General features: G+C 46.6%; 1 protein-coding gene across 1 annotated transcript; it reads left to right on the forward strand.

Annotated features, from left to right (window-relative positions):
* The first annotated feature begins 12 nt into the window (after window positions 1–12).
* On the forward strand, window positions 13–1235 carry LOC140816371 (bZIP transcription factor 44-like). The gene has a single exon (XM_073175592.1). The coding sequence runs from the start codon at window positions 548–550 to the stop codon at window positions 1067–1069; it is 522 nt and encodes a 173-aa protein (XP_073031693.1). The 5' UTR covers window positions 13–547; the 3' UTR covers window positions 1070–1235.
* Window positions 1236–14999: the final 13764 nt, after the last annotated feature.

Below are 14999 nucleotides of genomic sequence, written 5' to 3' on the forward strand. Positions count from 1 at the left end.
AAATTTAATATTTGACAGCCCACCTTTTCCTTCTATTTAACAACTACTCCCCCTCACAGCAAAACCTCTTCCTCTTCTCTCTTCTCTCTCTCAATCAGTTACTCTGTTTCTACGCTTCTAGCTCATTCGTTCTGTGTTTTTTCAATTCTGCTCAAGGAGAGGTTCTGCTGATTCTTTTGTGTCTCATTTTGTGTTATTTCTGGCTGTTACTCTGTCCACAAGGAAGAAATTTCTTATGCCTGTTATCTTTTTGCATGAAGAAGAGTAAATCTTGATGCTGCAGGTATTATTCTCGATGTTTAAGATTCATGTTTCCAGTACTCAGTGAGATCCTCAGGTCCGGTTATATGATCGATTCCTCACTCGGACGCAGGACTCATCTTGTTCAGTCTTTCTCTGTTGTATTCCTTTACTGGTTCTACGTTTTCTCATGAAAGAAATGTTGAATGTTGGTAATAAATAAAGGCATCGCTAATTCTTATCGTAAACTATCACTCACGAAACGATTAAAATCAAAGACCCTTTTGTTGGATAACACATACAAGAAATGGCTTCCTCAAGTGGGAACTCCTCCGGTTCACCCCCGATCCAAACGTCGGGTTCAGAGGGAGGTTTCGTGCAGGTAATTGATCAGAAGAAGAGGAAGAGAATGGAATCGAACCGGGAATCTGCCAGGCGGTCTAGGATGAGAAAACAGAAGCATTTGGATGATCTGTTGGCTCAGGTGGCTCAGATCAAGAAAGAAAATAACCAGATTTTGAGCGATATAAATACCACCACGCAACACTACTTGAATGTTGAGACTGAAAACTCTGTCTTGAGAGCTCAAATGTTGGAGCTCAGCCAAAGACTTCATTCATTGAACGAAATTCTTAGTCACATAAATTCCTACACCGCCGGCGCATCCGTCGTCTCGGCCGCCCCCGCCGCCTCATGGAGCTGCATGTTTGAGACCGAGGAGTTACAGCATCTGGACTTGGCTGATAATTTCTTGGGCAATTCTTGGAACTCAATGGCACTTATAAATCAACACCCCATCATGTCCTCCGCTGATATCCATTATTATTGAGAAGGAAAAAAAATTAATGTATCTTTTAATTTCCAGTATATTTTCATCTTGTAGTGATGGTGATAATTAAATTTGATAATGGGATTGTTATTGGTTACTTAGTCATTTAATCTTCTGTTGTTTTTGTTAACCTGTCAAACAAAGATTTGAGGCTGGCTTTTTGAGACGTTTAGGGTCCTCTGAATTGATATTATAAGTACAAAATAATAATAATAATAATAATAATAATAATAATAATAAACGTATGGTTGTAGGTGTATCTGTAATCTTGGTTCTAGCATGCCCCTCAAAATTAGAGAGAGTTGTTTGTATAATTTCTCGTTTTCTCCACCTGTGTAATTGTTGACTCCGTTTTTATGACAAAAATTTGTGTGAGACGGTCTTACGAATTTTTAATCAAAAAATTATTGTAGCTATATCATGAAAAATATTTTGTAATATATACTGATTTGATTTAAAAAAAATCGACTCGTGAAATTTTTTACTTTTTATGTTCAAATTATTTTTTAAACATTATAAAATTACTATTTTTTGCTTGTAAGCATATGAATTATAAATATGATGTAATATAAGATAATTGAGTGAAAAATATTACTTATTATGTCAAGTACCGATCGACTCGTGAACTATTGCATAAAAGATTATTATTTAATAAAATAAAGTTATAATTGGCATAATGATGACATAAATGTACTATTAACTGATTGATTAGTTCAATGAGAGAAGCTAAGTTTATGTTCAATTCATTAATATGTTATTTAATTAGCATCGAACGAATCCTAATAAAGTCACTTTTTTTAGTAATCTGAGATAATTACAATGTTGTATACATTTTTTCTTTCTCTTGACTATATTGTCCACAAGCTAATGTTATTCTTATTTTATGGATTAGTGGGGATTTATTTTAACATTATATTTCCATCGATAACCTGAGGTGTCCATTTCTTTATTCACAAGGCTAAAAGCAAATATTCAAGTGACCAAAAATTTTGTTGGCTTGTTGGGTTTTTCTAATTTCTTTACTTTTATGATGAATTTGAATTCTACTCGAGGGCAATAAAAGACGAAAATAATATACTTTGATATGGTGATAAGCTTTTTATAAATTTATGAGATAGGTAAAGTTGTGCAGTATAGTTTGGGGGTAAAAAGAAAAGGAAAAAAAAGAAAGCAGCCAGCTTTTTAGAACGAGATTTTCGTTTTAAATCAAGACTGCATTAAACATATACAAATATTTTAGAGTTGCCAAATCAATGTTGATTCAAAACCTCTAGCATTACACTGTGCAAAAGTCCAAAAACAAATTAAAAATTTCTACATGTACTCATCGATCGTATGCTTTCTATATTTGGAATTAGATTGCATGTCAAAGCTATGAGAAGAAAGAGAATGCATGCGGGAAGCCATCAAGGTTAAGCTTTTCTTTTAGTGAAGGGCAAATGGTACCGGCAATAATCTTGTTATTTATTGTCCTTGAATAAGCAGTGGTTCACTTTTCTGCATAGAAACGAGAATCTAACATGCGTCCATTTTTTTCTATATGAATAAATGCACTACAGTTTGTGACCTTTATTACTATAAAGCATACTTTAGCAGCTTTCATTATTGAGTGGTGTACAATTGACTCACAATATGAATCGTCTGAAAAAATTACATAAAAATTAATTAAATGGGCAAGCATTTTCAAGTAAAAAAAAGAGACGGATACAAAAGAGGTGATTAATGGGAGGGGGGTTGTGTTAACTGCAAAACACACAACCAAAAAGTGAAACAAAGCTATATGATCAGTATAATTTTTTTTTTTTACCACATATTTGCATGCTAAGTTCTTCATATATGTTACTTGAATCGTGCTTCCTAACTATTTGCCTTCCACAAAACCTCCTTCAGAACCAAGGATATTCTGTAAGGCATGTGATGTTCAAGAAACATTTCTTTGACCCGTGTGTAACCCTTCTTCCCCATTGCTGTCCTCGTCTCCACGTGTCTGGCTAGTTGAACGATATTTGCTGCAAGTGGTGCGATGCCATCTTTTCCAGCTGGATGTAACCGACCTGTGGTGCCGTTCACAACAATTTCCATCGTACCCCCAGCTGATGTACCCTAATATACAAGAAATTGTATTTAGAGGTGCTCAGGGGATATTGAAAGTTGAGATGGATGCGGGGTAAGTCAAAACAAAGAAGGTTTAACAACCAGTTTTCCAAATGAAAAATTCATCCAAATTATGTACTAAGCAAGCCTAGTTGACAAAGTACACATTGATGAATAAATTATTGAGGCCTCTTAAAACTTAAATCCGATCCTAGGTTGAAATTCCAATTTTACAAGAGCACAAAACTGAGTCATTGCATTGCAATCTCAAAAATTCAAGACAACTGTCGTGAGCACTAAGGACAGAGCTCCAAGAGGAGTTCTTGTCCCAGACAAGTTGTTCTAGAGTCGGGACCAGATTGTACGTACCTACATGGAGATTTCATCTTCCAAAGCATACAAGTTTAATGAATTCCAATGAAATTGTATATGAGACAGGTGACAAGCAGAAATTTACCAATACAGGGAGCTGAAAAGCCATGGCTTCGATAGTTATCCTTCCAAAACACTCTCCACGTGCCTACATGTTAACAAAATGTTATTCTCTGTGATACCCTCGGATGGAGGATGGGCTCGGCCCGCTCTCGATAGCCCGTCCCGAGGGAAGCTCAGCATTCAGAGAAGCATTTGCGATAATCCGCGGGAGGTCATCCCGGGAGGTCATCCCTAGCCGACCTCCCAAGCCAGCAGTTACGACGACAAGAGAGGTCGGCCGAGCTCCCGAGCCGACCTACATGTCCGACCTCCCAAGCCGAGCCGAGCTCCAAGAAGGTGATATCAGGACGATTGGGGATCCTCGGCCGACCTCCCGAGCCGAGCTCCCATAAATTCCTATCTTCAAGCGGGCTCATACCGACGTGAGCTTTTGCACAGATGATAAACGCGTAGCCCACAGGAGATCAAAGCCCAGAAAGGTGAAGCCCATCTAATCAAATCTATCGTGATATCTAATCAAATCTGGCACAAGATCTCAACAAATCTTCCGAAGATTCTGAGGATCTAAACCTGCCAAAACTAGGACTCTACGATTCACCTATAAATACCAGGTTTCGTTAACTCTTTATTCATTCAATTCATACTTCACATTCTCTTAGCACACACATTCCTCTCTAAATTTTCTATTCTCTGACTTGAGCGTCGGAGGGGCTACGCCGGAACAACCTTCCGGCCCCCTTCTAACACTCTCTCTTGTGTTTCTGCATGTCGAGGTGTCTTAGCTGAGCTCCCAGGGTGAAGATCCGACCTCTCAACCATCCCTCGAAGTTTCGATCCGAGCTCCACCAGTGAAGGTCTGATCTCCCAGTTAGCATCACCGATTTTAGCAACATCAATTGGCGCCGTCTGTGGGAAAAACGGAGCAAAGACGTAGACATGTGAGGACGAACAGGTAAAAGAACAGGCCCTAGGGGTGCCCAAGGAGGCCAGAGGGGTAATCAGGGAGGCCGGGGAGGTGCCCAGGGGGAAGAAGCAGTTGTTCTCAGCCTCGAACAGCTGACCCAGTTGATCAACACATCTATAAATGAGGCCCTCCATCGAGAGCGAGCTCAATCACCTCCATTGCAACCACCTCCCCCTCCTCCCCTTGGACACCTAGACGCTGTCTGGGATGAAATCAGGAGGTTGAGCAGACAAGTGGGGGGCCGACCTCCGCCGCAAGACAGGGAGAGTCCTCTCTCCCTGGAGATACTGAACGAGGACCTCCCGCCCAACTTTCGTCAGCCCACTGTTAGAGATTATGACGGGAGTACTGACCCCGAAGAACACTTGGGAAGATTCAACAATGCTGCCCTGCTCCACCGGTACTCAGACGGGGTGAAATGTCGTGTCTTCCTCACCACATTGGTGGGACCAGCTCAGAGGTGGTTCGACCTGTTGCCACCTCGTTCCGTCACCAGCTTCCGAGAGTTCAGTACTGTCTTTATGAACCAATACGCCACTAGCAAGAGACATCTGAAGACCTCCCTCGGTTTGTTCAGTGTGAAACAAGGTGATACGGACTCTTTGAGGGATTTCATAAGACGGTTCAACAGCGCAGCTTTGGAGGTCCCCTCCGCAGCTACGGAGACCTTGGTGAACGCATTCACTCAGGGTCTCCGGGGAGGACAGTTCTTCAATTCCTTGGTGAAAAAGCCCCCTCATAGCTATGATGAGCTCCTGAGCCGAGCTGATAAATATGTAAACCTCGAAGACGCACAGAGGCAGAGGCGCACGGAGGGCAAACCAGGAGATAAAGACAAAGGAAAGGAAAAAGTCGAGCTAAGCAGGAAGAGACCTGCAGAAAGAACGGAGGAAAGGGCCCGAGGTCCTGGACCCTTCCCTTATGCCCCACTGGCCATGAGCTTGGAAAGAGCCATGCAAATTTGTGAAGAAAGAAGGAAACTAGAGCGCCCAAAACAAGCTGAAAAGGGACCGCGTCTGCCTCCCTCAGATAAGTTTTGTGAGTTCCACCAAGAGTACGGTCATATTACGAATGATTGCCAGAGATTGGGGGAGGAGGTCCAAAGAATCATGCAAAGAGACCCTCACATGAAGAACCTCTTGGCCCGATCAGAACGAAGATACCAAGACGATAGAAGAGGCTGGGGACCTCCGGGGGCGAATCAAAGACCACCACCTAGAGAGAACCGACCAAACCAGGGGGGTCGAGATAACCCCCCGCGACAACAAGGGCCTCAGGTCCAACAGATTGCTAATGACCCAACCCGAGGTATAATCCATATGATAACTGGTGGTGCCACCGACGGGGATTCAGGCAGAGCTCGCAAAGCTCATGGGCGGAGACTGGAGAGTTTGGGGTTGGACCTTGCCCCCAAAGATGACCCCATTATTGGCTTCGGGCCGGATGACCTGAAAGGTGTTGTGGCACCTCATAACGACGCTTTATTAGTCACTCTTACTGTCGCCAACTATGATGTCGCAAGAATCTTTGTCGACACTGGAAGCTCAGTTAATATTCTCTTCAAAAGAACCCTTGACCAAATGAAGGTGGAGGGTTTCGAGTTTGATCATATCTCTACGCCTTTATTTGGCTTCACAGGACATGCGGTCCAGACTATTGGACAAATCATGCTCCCCTTATCTTTAGGGACGGGACCGCACCGCATCACCAAAATGACCTGTTTTACTGTGGTGGATGCCCCTTCTTCTTACAACGGTATACTTGGCCGACCTGCCCTGGCTGACTTCCGGGCTGTGAGCTCCACTTATCATCAAAAGCTGAAATATCCTACGGGTAACCAAGTGGGAGTTGTTTGCGGGGACCAGAGGTCCTCACGCCGCTGCTATGTAGATGAGGTAAAACAGGAAGTCAAAAGATCTCGGACCGAGGTGGGGATGATTGTGACACAACCAAAGGTGATCTCCCGAAAAGAGGTTCAGCTCACATCGGAAGAAGAGCCAGAAATAATAGAAATAGGGGTCCAACAGAGCGTCAGGGTGGCGCCTGATCTTGACCCGGAAACTAAGCATGATCTGCTGACTTGTTTGAAAACTAATCTCGATGTATTTGCTTGGTCCTCCCAAGAGCTTCGGGGGATCAGCCCCAGGGTAATGGAACACCGTCTCAATATAATTCCTGAAGCTCGGCCAGTCAAACAGAAGAAAAGGCATTTTGGTCCCGAGAAAGACAAGGTAATAAAAGAGCAGGTAGACGAGCTCCTTAGAGCAGGGCACATTAAGGAGATCTTTTTCCCAACGTGGCTATCGAATGTTGTCCTGGTCCCTAAGAGCTCTGGAAAATGGAGAATGTGTGTCGATTTCAGAGATCTTAACAAAGCCTGTCCAAAAGATTGTTACCCTCTGCCGAGGATAGATCAGCTGGTCGACTCCACAGCAGGTCATCAGTACCTATGTTTAATGGATGCTTATCAGGGATACCATCAGATCCCACTAGCAGAGGAAGACCAAGACAAAGTGAGCTTCATCACCTCCGAAGGGACATTCTGTTATGTGGTAATGCCTTTCGGGTTAAAAAATGCTGGGGCCACCTACCAAAGGCTCATGGACAAAGTTTTCTCGGCTCAAGTCGGGAGAAACGTGGAAGTCTATGTGGATGACATTCTCATAAAATCCAAAAGTTCAGCCGACCTTACGGAGGACCTCCGTGAAACCTTTGCCACTCTAAGATCCTATGGGCTAAAGCTGAACCCCCAGAAATGCACTTTCGGGGTCAAGAGTGGAAAATTCCTTGGATATATGGTAACAGAAAGGGGAATCGAGGCCAATCCTGAAAAGGTGAAAGCTATTCAATCTATGTCACCTCCTGGGAATCTCCAGGAGGTCCAGAAGCTGGCCGGGAGAATTGCAGCTTTATCGCGGTTTATTTCAAGAGCGGCGCATCGAAGTCTGCCTTTCTTCCGAGTTCTCAGAAAAGCTAAGAAGTTCGAGTGGGATGAAGAATGCGGGAAAGCATTTGATGATCTAAAGAAGTATTTGGCGGAGCTCCCCATACTAGCCAAGCCAGCCTCAGGAGAACCATTATATGTTTATCTCTCGGCCACTGAGATGGCTGTCAGCTCGGTCTTGATCAGACAGGAAGGCACCGAACAGAGTCCCGTATATTACATTTCTCATGCCCTCAAAGGAGCGGAGCTCAGATATACAACTGTGGAGAAGCTTGCTCTAGCTTTGGTCACAACAGCTCGAAGATTAAGGCCATACTTCCTATCTCATCCCATTATGGTCCTCACCAACAGCCCTCTCGGGAAGATAATGACTCATGCTGATATCTCGGGAAGGTTGGTGAAATGGACCACCGAGCTAGGGGAATATGACATTCAATATGGACCCAGGACCGCAATAAAGGCCCAAGCCCTGGCCGATTTTCTTGCTGAGACTTTGCATGTTGATATAGAAGATCTTTGGAAAATATATGTGGATGGTTCATCCACCAATGAAGGCAGTGGTGTTGGTGTATTATTGATCTCTCCGAAAGGGGATGAACTAAAGTTAGCTGTGAGGCTGGACTTCAGGGCATCCAACAATGAAGCGGAATATGAGGCAGTCCTAGCGGGTCTAAGGGCAGCCCGGCAGGTCGGGGCCGCCCGGGTTCACATTTTCTCTGATTCTCAGTTGGTGGCTCATCAAGTGAATGGATCTTATGATATCAAGAATGAAAGATTGATGGAGTACGTAAAGGCAGTAGAGGCGGCTAAAGAGCTCTTTTCCGAACTTGTATTCAAGCAGATCCCTCGAGAGGAGAATGAAGGAGCTGACGCCCTTGCAAAATTGGCAAGCTCACTTCACAGTTGGAAATCTAGAGATGTGGTAGTACAAGTAGAATTAAGTCCTTCCCTGTACTACCCCTCTCCCGAGCCCGAAGATGGTGACTGGCGCGCCGAGTTACTGGATTACATGAGAGATGGAGTGCTCCCCACAGATCCAAAAAAGGCATACAGGATGAAGCGAAGGAGCCTTCGATTTGTACTCATTAATGAGAATCTTTACAAGAGATCAGTCTCTCGACCTCTTCTCAAGTGCTTGGGTCCCAAGCAAGCTAACTATGTGCTAAGGGAGATTCATGAGGGCTGTTGCGGAAATCATTTGGGATCTTACTTTCTAGCACGGAAGGCACTCTTGGCCGGGTATTTCTGGCCCACTATGTTGAAAGATGCTCTAGCCATCGTCATATCATGCAATAGCTGCCAGCGTCATGCTAAGCTCCAGCATCAACCGGCTGCACTAATGAAGGGTATTGTGGCGGCCTGCCCGTTTGATCAGTGGGGGATTGATATTGTGGGACCTTTTCCCCCGGCCCCAGCTCAGAAAAAGTTCTTGCTCGTTGCCATAGATTACTTTTCAAAATGGGTGGAGGCTGAGGCCTTGGCTAAGATAACTGAAAATGAGGTACTCAAATTTCTCTGGAAGAACATTGTCTGCAGGTTTGGGGTCCCGAGGAAGTTAATATCCGACAATGGAAGACAATTTCAAGGAAGTCGGATCCAAGCCTGGTGTAAAGAGATGAAGATCCAGCAGCACTTCACCTCGGTGGCCTACCCTCAGTGCAATGGCCAAGTAGAAGTCACCAACAGGTCCTTAGTACAGAGCCTGAAGACCAGACTTGGAAGCGCAAAAGGTAATTGGGTGGAGGAACTCCCCAGCGTGCTTTGGTCATACAGGACTACTCCCAAGATAGGCACGGGGGAGACGCCTTTCAGCCTAGTCTATGGAAATGAAGCCGTGCTTCCGACGGAGATCGGTGAAGAGACACCTCGCGTAACATTCTATGATGAGCAAAACAATGAGAGGCGTGCAGCGGACCTAGATTTCGTGGAAGAGAAGAGGGGAGCCGCGGCCATAAGGATGGAAGCTTACAAGAGACGCATAGCCCAAACCTACAATAAGAGGGTCATTCAGAGGAGCTTCCAGGTTGGAGACCTAGTTTGGAAGAAGGTTCAGGAAGAGAAAGTCGGAAAGCTCGATCCAAAATGGGAAGGACCGTTCAAAGTGGTGGAAAAGCTCAGCTCAGGTGCCTATTACTTAGAAGACTGGACAGGGAAGAAATTGAAGAGGCCATGGAATGCTTATCACCTTCGCAAATATTATGCTTAGATATTGTTAGAAGCTTTAATTAATTTTTTTTTTTTTATGTCATTTACTTTCAATGCAAGGACGTCGGGTTTTGATGCTTTATTCAGATACATTAATAAAAGTATGCATTTTTGTTAGAGATTATTATTATTGCAGATAAGGGTTTTCACCCTCAGTCAGTTCAGGAGCCCAGAGCTCATCTCATTTCAGGAGCCCAGAGCTCACCTCATCTTGGTTACGCCAAGTATGATAATGATAAGGGTTTTCACCCTCAGTCAGGTCAGGAGCCCAGAGCTCATCTCATCTCAGGAGCCCAGAGCTCATCTCATTTCAGGAGCCCAGAGCTCACCTCATCTTGGTTACGCCAAGTATGATAATGATAAGGGTTTTCACCCTCAGTCAGTTCGGGAGCCCAGAGCTCATCTCACCTCAGGAGCCCAGAGCTCACGTCATCTTGGTTACGCCAAGTATGATAATGATAAGGGTTTTCACCCTCAGTCAGTTCAGGAGCCCAGAGCTCATCTCATTTCAGGAGCCCAGAGCTCACCTCATCTTGGTTACGCCAAGTATGATAATGATAAGGGTTTTCACCCTCAGTCAGGTCAGGAGCCCAGAGCTCATCTCATCTCAGGAGCCCAGAGCTCATCTCATTTCAGGAGCCCAGAGCTCACCTCATCTTGGTTACGCCAAGTATGATAATGATAAGGGTTTTCACCCTCAGTCAGTTCAGGAGCCCAGAGCTCATCTCATTTCAGGAGCCCAGAGCTCACCTCATCTTGGTTACGCCAAGTATGATAATGATAAGGGTTTTCACCCTCAGTCAGGTCAGGAGCCCAGAGCTCATCTCATCTCAGGAGCCCAGAGCTCATCTCATTTCAGGAGCCCAGAGCTCACCTCATCTTGGTTACGCCAAGTATGATAATGATAAGGGTTTTCACCCTCAGTCAGGTCAGGAGCCCAGAGCTCATCTCATCTCAGGAGCCCAGAGCTCACGTCATCTTGGTTACGCCAAGTATGATAATGATAAGGGTTTTCACCCTCAGTCAGGTCAGGAGCCCAGAGCTCATCTCATCTCAGGAGCCCAGAGCTCACCTCATCTTGGTTACGCCAAGTATGATAATGATAAGGGTTTTCACCCTCACTCAGTTCAGGAGACCAGGGCTCATCTCATTTCAGGAGCCCAGAGCTCACCTCATCCTGGTTACGCCAAGTATGATAATGATAAGGGTTTTCACCCTCAGTCAGGCCAGGAGACCAGAGCTCATCTCATCTCAGGAGCCCAGAGCTCACGTCATCTTGGTTACGCCGAGTATGATAATGATAAGGGTTTTGGCCCTCAGTCAGTTCAGGAGCCCAGAGCTCATCTCATTTCAGGAGCCCAGAGCTCACCTCATCTTGGTTACACCAAGTATAAGGGTTTTCACCCTAAGATGGCTCAGGAGCTCCAGAGCTCATCAGAATCATGCCAAGCATGTGTACCCGAACCTCAGCTCGGCGAGAACTTTACGATTTACAACCATTCAGCGGGAAGATCGTGCCGAGCTCCCAAGGCCGAGCGCACCTCTCACGGCGTTATCATTTATTATTTTGTTAAGTGTCGTGCCGATCTCCCAAGGCCGAGCTCACCTCTCACGGCGTGATCATTTATTATTTTGTTAAGCGTTGTGCCGAGCTCCCAAGGCCGAGCTCACCTCTCACGGCGTGATCATTTATTATTTTGTTTTTTTGTCGTGCCGAGCTCCTAAGGCCGAGCTCACCTCTCACGGCGTGATCAATTATTATTTTGTTAAGTATCGTGCCGAGCTCCCAAGGCCGAGCTCACCTCTCAAGGTGTGATCATTTATTATTTTGTTAAGGGTTTGGCCGAGCTCTAAGAGCCCAGCCGACCCCTCTGCATAATCAATTTGTTATTTCTGACCTGACCTACAACTAACTAGCCTTTAACTAAGGTACGACAACAAGAATGCGATAAAGTATAAGTTAAATTCAGTCCAAACTAAGTACAAAACAGGGGGAGACTGCGCTGATCAAGCATCGGGGGGGAGGTTCTCCACAACCTTCTTGGCATCCAGAAAGTCAGCTGAGGTCCCCTCTGGAGGATAGCCAGCATCTTTGAATTGGGCCACTGCACCATCAAAACCTACGTAAATGAAGTTAAGGGCCTTTTCAGCAACGACGTCCCAAAACTCCTCGGACTTCAGGAAAGTCTCTTTGAATACCTCAGTCCCATTGGCAAGGTCAGCTCGGGCTGAAACGATCTCCTGCTGAGCCACGTTAAGTTCCTCCTTAACAGCCTTCGCCTCCTCCTGAGCAGCATCTAGACGAACCTCAACCAAGCGCAGCTCATTCTTCAGCTTCCTTGCCTCGGCGGCAAAGCCCTCCCTCATGTCAGCCTCCCTCCTCTGGGAGTTGGCTTGTTCCTTCTGCAGAGCCTCCGTTAGGTCAGCAAGTTTGCTCTCCAACTCAGCAGAGGTTGTCTGGAAGGACCTGGCATCCTTCGAGGACTGCTTCCGGAAATTGTTAGCCCGGAATGCCACCTCAGCATTCAGAAGGGCGGCCTGTATGAGAAAAATGTTAGGCAAATTTAGATAGCACAAGGAATTAATCTTAACCAAATTACCTCAGCACTGGCGCTAGTGGACCTCCTGACGAGCTCAGGCCAGTCCAGCCCATCCAGGAACTCGGCATCAGCCTTCGAAGCGATATCCCGGAGAACAGCCCCGCCCAGGGGAGACGGCCCTGACCCGACGATGCGCAGGTCCTCCCGGTACATATCGTACAGATTCGAGCGACAACGGAGGACTTGGGAGGTGGTAGACGGTCTCACCTCCCGAAGGGGCCGAGCCTCAGTTCGGACGCGCTCGATCTCCCCGCTACTTGCAGACTGTCCGTGAGAACGAGGGGTCTCAGGAGCTCGACGCTTCTTCGAAGAGGTTGGAGGAACCGTGCGCGTCTCGGCAACAGAAACGACGGTGACCTCAGTGACGGCCTCAGCTACGGCCTCCTTGCCTTTGCCCGCGCCACTCGAGCTGGCCTTCTGTTGTCTTCGAGCCTCAGCCCTCTTAATAAGAGCATTCATGACTCTGGCAGCTGAGACAAAAATAAAAGATCAGTAACAACAGAAATAATAATAATAATTATGGAAATAGGAAGGTGAGAAGAGCTGGGAAGATCTGGGGAGGTCGGGCTAGGTTCCATACCCTCGTTGCCTTGACGCGTAACTTTGGCCGAGCTGAGCCCATAGTAACACAAGAGGTCCTCGGCTAGGAGGGTAGGAGTATGGAAACGCCGACCCCTAATTGCCCCAAAGGGCCCCAGAAAAGTTTCACTCTTACGGAAGCCCGAGATGGGGCACGGAAGCTCAGGAAGGGAAACCCTCCATTGGGAACAGATGTCCCACTGGTCGGAGGGCTGAACAAAGAAGAAATGATTCTTCCAGTGTTTGTTGGAGCTCGGGGCCCCTTCAAAAAATTGACAGTTCGGCCGAGCTGAGAAGTAGAAAGGACCCTCTTCTGACCTCTTAGGGAGATAGAAATGGGAGAAAGAAATAGGGTCGACCTCATAACCTAAGGCTTTGAAAAGGACTACATAATTACATAATGTACGGAAGGCGTTGGGGGTGAACTGACCTAGGTGAATTTGGTAAAAGCTGCTGAGCTGTTGGAAGAAAAGAGGAAGAGGAAATCGGAGCCCCGCATCCAATTGGTCTTGGTAAAAGGTGTAATAACCCAAGGGAGGGTTGTTGGCCCTCTCTTCAGAGTGAGGAAAGATAAAATCGTAGTCGGTAGGGGCATGAGAAAGAGCTCGGATGCGAAGCTCATCTGAGGCATCCAACCATGACGGGTGGAGCTCGAACCAGGGATCAGACGTCCTGATTGGCTCTTGAGAGTGACTGAGACTGAGCTGGTCCAGGGCTGCGCCATCATCACCAGTAGCAAGGCGGGAGCTGACCCCCACAGTCTCAGGACACCCACCTGACCCCGAGGCTACCTCCATGAGGGGATCATACTGATCCACCTCTCGGAATATCCCCTCGGAGGTCGACAGGGAAGAACGGTTTGGGGAGGCCATAGAGTAATACCTATTAAAGATCGGGAGAGTTGGAGTAGGGAGTTGGAAAAGAATTCTTTCGGAAGGTCGGAGCCGAGGTGAAGAAATGGAAACGCAATAGTATGATCGAGTGGGGGCTGGATAAGTATTTATAGAGGGACCTTGAAGAGATCGGACCGTTGGTTTCAGGCGACGTGGACGGCTAGGATCGTCTTGACAAGCGTGCAAGCCAACTATTGACGGACAGGTGGCAGCGACGCTTCATTTATAGCTCGGGAACCATCCAGGGTATAAGCTGCGAACCTCAGCTCTTGATCAGCTCAGCAGGGGTAAATACTTAGTCAGCGTGGGGTACTTTGTCCAGCAGTTCAGTTCCGTGCAGCACAAATCAGGATTCAGCTCAGCTGAAAAAATTCGCTCTGTGGGGGTCAGAACACCCCCTAACCTGGTCATTTTAGATTAGCACGGCTGAAAGTTTCTAAGAATGGCAGGCACCTGGACCTAGTTACCTCAGATCGGTATAATTGAAATCTTCTAAGCTCAGCTAAAAGATCTCATTCTTCAGAACGTCCATCAGCTGGGTTACCTTAAGTCCAGAACAGCTACGGAGCTCAGTTCAAAGTTGTAGCCCCTCACGTCAGGACATACCAAGACTGTCACACGAGATCAGCACGACAATAAACCACAAGGCTCAGCATACCTAAAGGTCCTTGAGAAATGCAACCATGAGCCTCTGATCTACAATGTCAGATCATCTTGTAACTCGGACACAGTAAGCTCAGTACAGCCAAGAGGCATTAAAAATCAGATCAATCCTGGGCTACCGAGAGCTCAGACAACCACGAGCTTTGGGTCTACAACGTCAGCTCGACTTGAAGGGGGGGACTTGTGATACCCTCGGATGGAGGATGGGCTCGGCCCGCTCTCGATAGCCCGTCCCGAGGGAAGCTCAGCATTCAGAGAAGCATTTGCGATAATCCGCGGGAGGTCATCCCGGGAGGTCATCCCTAGCCGACCTCCCAAGCCAGCAGTTACGACGACAAGAGAGGTCGGCCGAGCTCCCGAGCCGACCTACATGTCCGACCTCCCAAGCCGAGCCGAGCTCCAAGAAGGTGATATCAGGACGATTGGGGATCCTCGGCCGACCTCCCGAGCCGAGCTCCCATAAATTCCTATCTTCAAGCGGGCTCATACCGACGTGAGCTTTTGCACAGATGATAAACGCGTAGCCCACAGGAGATCAAAGCCCAGAAAGGTG

The sequence above is a fragment of the Primulina eburnea genome, chromosome 16 (genome assembly GCF_022965805.1).
Source record: "Primulina eburnea isolate SZY01 chromosome 16, ASM2296580v1, whole genome shotgun sequence".
NCBI lineage: Eukaryota > Viridiplantae > Streptophyta > Magnoliopsida > Lamiales > Gesneriaceae > Primulina > Primulina eburnea.

What these genes read in the sequence shown, in the direction of transcription:
- LOC140816371 (XM_073175592.1), top strand. Translation starts at nt 548, where the DNA reads ATGGCTTCCTCAAGTGGGAACTCCTCCGGTTCACCCCCGATCCAAACG.